General features: G+C 32.7%; 1 protein-coding gene across 1 annotated transcript in view; it reads right to left on the minus strand.

Annotated features, from left to right (window-relative positions):
• The window catches only part of KPNA4 (karyopherin alpha 4 (importin alpha 3)), a 76,436-nt gene that overhangs the window by 16,213 nt on the left and 49,841 nt on the right, over positions 1 to 10,382 (minus strand). The window contains exons 5-10 of the mRNA XM_012650423.1: positions 8,788 to 8,883; positions 8,188 to 8,273; positions 6,765 to 6,851; positions 4,605 to 4,774; positions 4,471 to 4,515; positions 1,424 to 1,555 (exon numbers count right to left, since the gene is read on the minus strand). Of these exons, the coding sequence (XP_012505877.1) occupies positions 1,424 to 1,555; positions 4,471 to 4,515; positions 4,605 to 4,774; positions 6,765 to 6,851; positions 8,188 to 8,273; positions 8,788 to 8,883 (616 nt within the window). The remainder of the gene's footprint in view (positions 1 to 1,423; positions 1,556 to 4,470; positions 4,516 to 4,604; positions 4,775 to 6,764; positions 6,852 to 8,187; positions 8,274 to 8,787; positions 8,884 to 10,382) is intronic.

Consider the following 10,382-nt stretch of genomic DNA (forward strand, 5'->3'; position numbering starts at 1 on the left):
ACTTGGGAGGCTGAGGCAGAAGGATCACTTGAGCCCAGGAGTCTGAGGTTGCTGTGAGCTAGGCTGATGCCACGGCACTCTAGCCCAGGCATGAGTGAGACTCTGTCTCAAAAAAAAAAAAGAATATTTAAAATTAGTTACAGATATCTCTAAATGAAAAACTATTAATCAATTCTTTCTGAATTTAGCTAAGTTTTCTTCTTTCTTTAAAGTACTTTAATTTTTAAGGTGCAGGGTCTCTATTCTAACTGCACATCACTTTCACCTCAAGAGATTTTAAAGCTCAAGTTTCTAGGAAATATACCGGATTTACAGAATCTCTAAAGGTTAGCAAGGGAAATTAAAAAGTATTTTTCTTTAAGCTCCACACAGTTGATTTTTATGTCCAGCCATAGTTGAGAAATAGTGACTCATGCTAACAGTTTTTACTTGTGCTATTACTGTATTTTGTAGGCTCTAAACCATTATTAGATTAAAATATACTACTTACCTCAGAAAGGTAGGGAGAGTTTTTTGCATGGGCCTTTAGCACTGTAGTTTGATAGTTAATGCTTAAAATGTTTGTGTGAACTTCTTACCCTCTCTTTTTGGCTCTTTCTAAATGCAGGTTCTTTGGGATAAATATTATGTGGAAGAATTTAAAAATAATAAAAAAATTAAATATGTTTAAACAATTGAAAAGGAATAATTTAGGAAGCTCCTAAGCAGCACATTTTAGTACAAACACCTCAGTACCACTGAGGCTTAGGGTTAACTGAACTTCCCAAGTAATTAAAAAAAAAAAAGTTGGGAGTGGAGGGAGAGTAGAAGAGTAAAAGAGGAGGAAGAAAAATAAAATACTGTTATAGATGCCACCCAAGTTCCTATAGTGAATCTCCCTGGTCTACATTAGAAATCAGTAATCTACAATGGAGTCTCTTTGTTTGGTTTTATTTTTTGGCAGGGGAAAGGGAGTTCTTGTTAAACTGTAGTACTCTTACCTCATTTTCTTCATTTTTAAAATGAGGAATAAAACAACTCATTCTTTAGATCATAAATATGTTGTTATGCTAGGAATATACTTTATTTATTTATTTAATCAATCTTTTTTTTTTTTTTGAGACAGAGTCTCACTCTGTTGCCCAGACTAGAGCACAGTGGCATCACCATAGCTCACTGCAACCTCACACTCTTGGGTACAGGAGTGTGCCACCACACCCAGATACTTTTTCCATTTTTTACAGAGAATGGGTCTCACTCTTGCTCAGGCTGGTCTCAAACTCCTGGCCTCAAGCAACCCTCCCGTCTTGGCCTCCCAAAGTGCTAGAATACAGGCGTGAGCCACCATGCCCAGCAAAGAATATACTTTTAACTGTTGACATTGTCCATCCTTAAAGCAATTAATGGTAAGAAATACTTATGATTTTATCAAGAACAAACTTACCTGAACTTTAACTTCTTGGTGGCTGAGCAGAGGAACCAAATGAGGAACTATTCCAGAGTCTATTACCATCTGTATCTGTTCATTGCCAGCATCAGTAAGGTAAGAGAGGGCCCAGACTGTATCTACCAGTATCTAATGAGTAAAATAAAATTGAAATGGCCTTGAATATTTTCTCATTTTAGTAATTCTTAACCATACAACCAATCTAAGATTGTTCTACTGCCTTCTTTCTTCCTTTCTTCACTCATTTAAGTTCATTGGAATCTTGATCTCTATTATATTAAACATCACCATCTATAAATGTCTGTATTAAGTATGTACATCTTTTAGTGATATTCAGGATATTTAGTCTCAAACCTAGATCAGTATCCAATCTTAATTCGCTAAGATACACACACGCTAACACAGCACATAAAATAGGAGAAAAAGACATTCTCCTTCCTAAAGGCTGAGGGATAATAGGTCCAAGCACATTGTGGTAAATGGAAAGACTGTATGTATCCAACATGCACAGTGGTTCAAAACGTCTGGGCTAGATGGATATATTCAAGGAGCTCTTTAGAATCATGAGTACCATGTCGGTATGCCTACAGCCAATACCCCAATATTAGTATTACAGTAGTTTAAATCTTTTCTAGCCAGCTTGCTTTGCTTTAAAAAACTGGATGCAACTTCCTAAATAGTAGAAATCCCCTGCAGCTACAGATCAAGACGTTAAAAAACAATCATAGGTCAACCTGTGAGATCTATAATAAAAAAACATGGTCTAGTTAAAAACATATTTACACCAGCTGCTACTTACCAAAAAAAAAAAAAAGGCACCCTCTCTAATTTACTTACATTGAAATTGAAAAACAGCCTACAATTCTTTTTAATGATTGTATTTTGAAGTACAGCAGGCCATGTATTTCATCTTTCTTTATGTTAAGTCCTAATTAGAAGTTATGGCCAAAGGGCAGTATGACAAACTGTTCAACTGCTGCATATAAATACAATTATTGACAAAGGCACAGGCATAATAATTGTGCCTGAAACTTTACTTTTAAAGCCTTTCTGGAATATGAACTCTATGTCAAAAGACAAGCCAGAGAAGTTTAAAATCTTTAAAATTCCAAACCAATGTTAAGCTTAAAACACCCAAGAAGGGTGGAGGGTTTCCAAGAACGGTGGAGGGTTTCTAAGGACGAAATCAGTACTTTGCCACTGGTTCCTTCAGAAATTCAAGAAAGCCCTCAGGATATTTTTAATGTACAAAGAAGATATCAAATTAAAGAATTCACATAAATAAAGTGGTATCAACGTATATGAAACAGTTAAACTTCAAGTTGCAAATATAACCAGTTCTTATTCTGGAGTATCAACATATGTTAAAATTTGTTGACACAGGTAAAAAACTTCAAGTTACTTGCTCAGGAGGACACATTTTTAAAAAAGGCCCAGTGCTAAATATGTCAAAAGATGCTCAGATCAAAATCACAATTCAAATCAAACTAGATCTCATATATACTTTTACATCAAAGTTTATATTCTATGGCAAGCTTACTAATTACATCTACAGTGTAATGTCAATGTTTCACTTATGATTTGTGGAAGAAGTTCTTTCTAATTTTTTGTTTTCAACGTCTTTGATGGCCTGATTTAAGAATTTGCTGCTAAGTGTTTAACTACGGAGGTTGTGTTTTTACTAGACGTTATTTTTTAGTAAGTAATTCAATATGTATTTATTCAATATGTTACTAAAAAGAACAATGCAAACTGCCTTGAGAAATTCTTCAGGATACATCAAAAACAAGAAAAATGGAGTCTAATCTCATCTAGATTGGGGTAAACAGGTAGAAAGAACACAATATATCACTGAATAAAGTCAACCAAGATGTCTGGTTTTCCAGTAGAGGGATAAACTTTGAGATTACTCTTTCTTGAAAATCATTTAAAAGCAAAATATTGAAATTTGTAATTTAATCAAAGAACTTGGCTATAAGAAGCCAAAACTAAAAACTGCTTATTTGTTAAAGATTCTAGACTATTTGGAACTAAAAAAAAAGTCTTCAGAGCAGAGATCATGTTCATCTAGAATTCTGTACATTGTCATCAACTGACATAGTACCATTCTAACTTAAATTTGTTCCATAAGCTTTATAGAGATTCCTGCAAAAAGGTTTAACTGTAGAAACTATAAAGAAACGAAACAGCTCATCAAATATTGGTCACCATATCAAACTGTTCTTAAACAGCCACACAAAAGTTCCTGACTGTTGTCATACATTTAATTCATATAATTTCCCTTACCCATTATACTCCTAGTTTCTGTAACACACTAAAGGCTAGCCTGCCTTTTATAAGCGGTTAGGGCGGTTTTCCACCTCATTCACACTCCCTAAGTTGCCTTTTTCTTTGCCATCTGTGTTAGTAACGATAAGCAAAGTATATTTGTTATGTTTAAAATCTTGTCTGCGCTGATTTTTTTTTTCTCGTCTGGATAATCAAGAGTTAGTTACCTTGATGAATGAAGCCAATATAAAAGTTACTATAATTGCAGAAATAGAGTAACAAATGGAATTAAAGAGCAACTGATATTCACGATTTGGTATATGTATATAAAGCCAAATCCATGCACATAAGCACAAATGTTTCTCTTTTTCATCGTCCAAAAGACAAAAATATCAGTATGTATGTGTATGTGCTCTCATTGGTCAAGCTGTCAAAATGAGCTTTCATGAAAAGCTCATGAACAATCAAAAGACATGATGTTAGTGAGAGAGATAACTGGCAACTTTAAAAACTTTCAATGTGAGTTTTCACAACACTTACATACATACCTGTCATTGCCTACACCAAAATAACAGATATGCTTGCTTTCTTCACTAAAATTGTATTTTGTGATATAGATAAACACAAAGTAAATATAAAAATACCAAATATGTACTACAGCTCTTGAAGTGGAAAAATCTGATAGAAAGTACACTGACAGGATGTCTCAGTATAACATTTTCTCCCCTGAACATACATACATACATACAAATATATGATGGGAAGCATTTACTCACATTTACGTCTGTGTGATGAATTAAAACACAAAGGGCTGGAAGAATCTGAGGAGAGAAATATATAGATTTTAAAACATAAATAGATAAAAAACACACATAATTGTATCTAATTTTTTTAAAAAAAATTTATTTACCTCCTGAATGGTTTCCATTGGTGGTGGTGGGTCTTTGTGGCGACATAAGTTGACCATAACCCAAGTAACATTTCTTAAAAATGTTATAGGAATAGATGGACTTATGAAGGAAAGTAAAGGTTTCACAACTCCAAGACTGATGACATAATCTCTACACTGGGGCCCATCACCTGTAGAAAGATGGATTTATTACTTCAATAAGACATACCAACTATAAGCATTTTTAGAAAACATAAAGCACTGGGTACAATATGCTGCTTCTGTATTTTAACCAGATACACTGTTTAGTTTTATATGAAAGTTTTAGGTAATAATAACTAAGTGGACATTCAAGGTCTTTGGGCCATGAGAAGCAACACAAGGTGCCAATGTATTTTTTTGCACATTATTCACATCTTCAGGTTTATAAGCTGCTCACTTATGTTTTTATGTCATCTAAACTCTGGAAGCCTAAGAGTTCTTAAAAAATATTTTGTGAGCAGAGAACTGTTGCTTTTTTCTTTCTCTCTCAATGGTACCTTCAGTTTAACAAACTTTCATGTAATGAAAAAGATTTTAATATATGAAAATATTATTAAAGAGAAAATACATTTGAACAATTTATATTTATGATCCAATATCAGAGCATCAAAAGAGTATGAACTATACTCTATACACTCAGAAAACTATGTCAGAAAAAAAGGAGAACCAACAGTCCTAGAGAGTTTGTTTCCAATGTAATTTTGACCTCTAGCTCAGATCTACTGAAGCGGAAACTCTGTAGGTCTGGGTCTCTATTTTAACAAACCCTCCACGTGATTCTCATAGCATTCTAAAGTTTGAGAACCAGTGCTGCAGAGAACTGCCAAACAATATCTGTATCTGGAGTGTCACTGTAATTTCTAGTTTGAAGCCATGCTGAAATATTACCAATAAGTGAAAACATTTTTCCTTGCACTACAATATTTGCAGATAAAATGCTTGTTCTTTTTGCATCTGTATATTCTAATTAATTCCAGAATATCACTGGAATCAAAAGCCAAATGTAAGGAGGCTGTATAATAGTTCTAAATCCAAAATTTGGTATAAAAGCAAAGCAGTGAGAGACTCTGGATATAGAAACAATAGCATTCCTTCTGCTTGAGCATCATGGTACCAAAAGAAAAAAAAAAAAAAAGAAACAATAACATTCCTAATAGCAGTATACCCTATGCCACATAGTTCACAGAGAAATCCTCCCTTAAAAAATCATGACCATCCCCTACCTTGCATGTTTGCCCTGTAAAAGAGCAATAAAGAGGAGGTATATCAAGGTAATACTGATCACTTTCATTTAGGAGCAATAAAGTATCTGGCAAAAGTAATCTTTAGAATCCTTCTGCTTACCAAATTAGTGAGACACCTAGAAAAAGCACCCCAACCCTACCTCCAATAGTTAGGTTTCTGACCTACATCACGGGCACAATACAATTCAGATCCCAGATTTTTTCTATTCTCTTTCTGGAGGAGAGCTCTTCGAATTTTTGAGTTTGGGTTAAGTTAGGCTCTAGTTAAAAAACAAATCCTTGAAATATTAGAATTGTCTTTTAATCATTCTCCCTACAATTATTTATCAGAAAAATCCTGAAAGGTATGGTAATCCTGGTGTTAAACATTTAACTAAACTGTCAATAAGCTACAGATATTTCCTGTTGACTCATGAAGATAGGGAATATTATTACTATTAATATATTTTATATATTACTAAGTTTAATGTACTAGTCTGCAAGAGATATAAAAGATTTCATTTTAGACTCTTCTCAGAATTGCCAATATGGAGAAAAATTATTGATTTAAGTTTGCCCCTCTTTTTTTCCTTTTTTCTTATTACTTTCTCTGATGGAGAGAGTTAAGAAATAAAATGGACCCCAGTATAAAACAGAGGAAGGTCTAAATCGTATACATATTTCATAATCATTCAAATAATTAAGAGTTGACTATATAAAGATACAATGGTATCTTAAGCAACAAAAATGTTCATTCTGTTTATTATGGCTTTATAATGTTCAAATTTCTGTAAGCTATTTCACAAAATTAGTACTGAAGGCAAATTTTCCTTTTTGACTACTAGTAGCCACATTTTTATTACCTAGTATATGACAACAACAACTGTTGGACTAATATTACAAGTTTTACACAAACCTATGATATTTCCCAATGCCCACACGGCTTGCTCACAGACATTCTGATGGGGCGAATGGAGAAGCCTCAAGAAAAGTGGCACAGCATCTAAAGGAGGAAAATGTAAGTTAATACTTAAGGTTCAAGATACCAAACTCTAAAACAAAAATCAATCTTAATTTTTTTGCTGAGGATAACCTAAAAAAAAAAAGAAACCTATTAAAAATATATTTAAAATATATAGTCATTTAATGATTTTCATTACAATAGCATTATTAGAAATGTTTTGACTAGCAGATTAGTCAGCATCAAAGTGCATTCTGACATACAGGCAAATGTTAAATCAAGCCTATAAAATTTCATTCACAATAAAACCTGGATTTAATTCAGCTTTAAGATTTATTCCTTATAGATTATCTTCAAATTTGAAAAAGGAAGTCCAATTGTTGAAGTAACTTTTGAATACAGAAATTTAAATTAACAATATGTAGTACTTTAGACTGATTTCTGGGCCGCATGAGACCTTCTGAATTAGAAAGTGATTCTGTTACTCAACAAGGATAGGAAACACAGAGATAGGTCCATATCTGAGCAAAATACTGGACTGAACAAATGACTATTCTTCCTTCCTTCTGGTATTACTTTGAAAAATGTTATTTAAGTATATGAAGATCATGCTTACTTATAATAAAAATTAATTCATTTATCCATTATCTTTAATATATTAAAACAAACTAGCAGTGTACACAAGTGTCTACAAAATAAAATGCTTACTTGGATAACACCTTTGTTTCCCTTCAAAATCATGTAGAAATCAGTGCTCACAATTTTAAGAAGCTTAAACAAGTACCCTAGTTACATATTTAAGAAGGATTTGAAAAGTACCTTCTTAAAACTATTAATTTGTTTGATAGAAGAATCAAACAGCGTTCACAAAAACAAAACACGCAGGTTATTACTTCCAATAATAATTTTCCACTTACATCTCTTGAAACACAAAAGCAATCCTATTATAACAGTGCGAAACTGTTCAAGCCATTCTCTCAATAGGACTACTTTATAGCAGATTTCTTAAAACATGACAGAAATCTCTGTAACAGAGGCTGAGAGGCAAGATGGCAATGGAAAAATCCCTTTATTTCTGCAGATATCCTATAAATAGTTTAACAATAATGTAATCTGCTACTGTAATTAGGAAATGTTTTCAGATTTAGAAAAGAATCAAGCGAATTTTTGGAAATAGAAAATGTCAGTCATTACAAAAAGATGATTAAAGTAATACTTAAATCAAGGCGGCCTATTTCAACAACTCTATGTGTTTCTTAGTAGGTATCATTTTATAATACAAATAGCTATATTCTTTTGGGAAAATCACTGTTTTGTTTTTTTTTTTACCAACTCCACTTTTAAAAATCAGAATTTTGTTTGTTAATAACCAACTTACTGGACTGAACTACCGCTTGAGTTTGTTCTGAGGTTCCAGATGCAATGTTTGTCAAAGCCCATGCAGCTTCAAACTGTAAAGAAGGACTACAAAAAAACCACCAAATAATTTTAAACAGTAGGGATTTTTACACTGGCCCAAATATCTACTAACCATTCCTCCCTCTAGCATTTTAAATATATTAAAAATTTTGTTTCAAAAGGCATCTATCCATCCAGCATTTTTTTTTAACACTCCAAGGAATGTTTAAAACATCTCTTCAGTATAAAAAACATACAAACCTCCTCTTGTGTCCTTATTTTTAGTAAGAACTCTTTAAGATACTTGCACATTACTACTCAGTTTTCTCAAGTACCTATCTGGTAAAATTAGTTCTTGCTGATTTCAAAGCTTAAAAGTTAAATGTATCATTCTCAAGTTCCTCTTTGGCCTTTACCTTCATCTGTTGGCATTAATACACCTTGCATTGTTTATCATTTTGACTTTTCACCTGCATCCAATAGCCCCTTTCATTTTTCTTCAAAGATCAAGCTAACTACTAGAAAATATGGCCTTCTCCAACATATACTTTCCAAATTTTTAAAGAAATAATGTACTTACTTGTCATCTCTTTCAAGACAATGGACTAAAATAGGCAATATTCCAGATTTTATTAAGTCATCAATTGGTGGATTTCGATCACTGGACAAAAGCTTCCTACAAGAGATATAAATATCCCTTGTGAAACTTAATGACATACAATAGCATAATTAAATTTAAATTCAAATTTGACATAGATATTATCATAAGTCTGAATATTCAGCACAAGTACCCTCTCTGAAAGTTACTTTTTATAATTTATATAATGCAACCTCTTCTATAATTATAAAAAGATTAATTTATAAATTAAATTTATAAAGATGACCAATAATTAGAAAAATATAATAGACATGAACCACTTTATCAATTTTATCAATATAATAATATTACTTCCTCAATAAATTCCTGAAGACAACTTATAAAAAGACAACTGAATGTTTTATATGTGTTACCTTTGGACTTAATTTTGAGCTCAAAGGAAAAAGTGGGTAGACTTCTTTAAAATAGCATTTGTCTTGCTAAGGAAGGAATTAAGATGTCACCAAAATATTCAAAATTATTCATACTAGGTCACAACAAAGTCAAAGGACAAAAACTGGTAGGCTGCTGGTACATGTTTATAGCTGGTACTAGTACTTAACTCTCATACTATTTTATACACTAAAAGGGCAAAAACATCCAATAACATTCTTACCTTAGCAACTAAAGAGAAATGAAATAAGCACAGTAAAACATAGGAAAAGATCCAAAAAGATGCTAGAGATATTGAGGTGAACGAGACAGACACATCCCTGCTCTCATGGAGCTTATAGGATAAAAACAAAATAAAACAAAACCTAGTGCCCATTTTCACATGTGGAAGACTGTAGGTTTAGCTGATATCCTCTGTGTGGCCTAACACAAATCTTCACCTACTGGAATCTCCTGCATTATTGTGTAACGGCAATGTTTAATATAAAGTTTAACCAGATCATTGCCCTATATAAACTAGGTGATGCCTGCTTGTTTACTACTTTATCAATGCAAACTCCTTGACCTAGCTTTAAACTGCTCTACAAGTGGGCTCCTCCTTACCCAACCAATCATATTCTGTGTAACTCAACAGGTCAGTTGCCTATCATACCATTTAAATCTCATTTCTATCTTTCACATCCTACTCCCTTCACTTGGAATGCCCCATTCTCTATTCAAACTATTCAAAGTACATTTCAAGTTCTATGCTTTACACAATACCAATTTTTGAATTCCAAGAGTATTTACATAGCATAGTCCTATAACTGCTGTTGAATATCACTACTTTTTTAAAAATATAGTTTTGCCTTCCCAATTAGAGCCTAAAATTCTTAAAGAGAAGGAAGTATATCACATGCTACTTGCACAGTATTTTCCATAACACATGGCACAGTGCTTAGCAACAAGTGGAAATAAAAAACACTTATAAAGAAAATTTTCTTACTGCTTTACTGAGGACATTTTAAAAGAGAAATGGTTTTTATTTTTTGAGTGCATAATGGTGAAGAATACAGTATCTACAAAACATAACATCAGTTTGGTGCCACTGTCTTGATTTGTGCTAGGGTGCTAGTAGTTTTACCCATATTTGTGTTTTTTTTTTT

This window comes from Propithecus coquereli, unplaced genomic scaffold (genome assembly GCF_000956105.1).
Source record: "Propithecus coquereli isolate 6110/MARCELLA unplaced genomic scaffold, Pcoq_1.0 Scaffold325, whole genome shotgun sequence".
In the NCBI taxonomy this organism is placed as follows: Eukaryota; Metazoa; Chordata; class Mammalia; order Primates; family Indriidae; genus Propithecus; species Propithecus coquereli.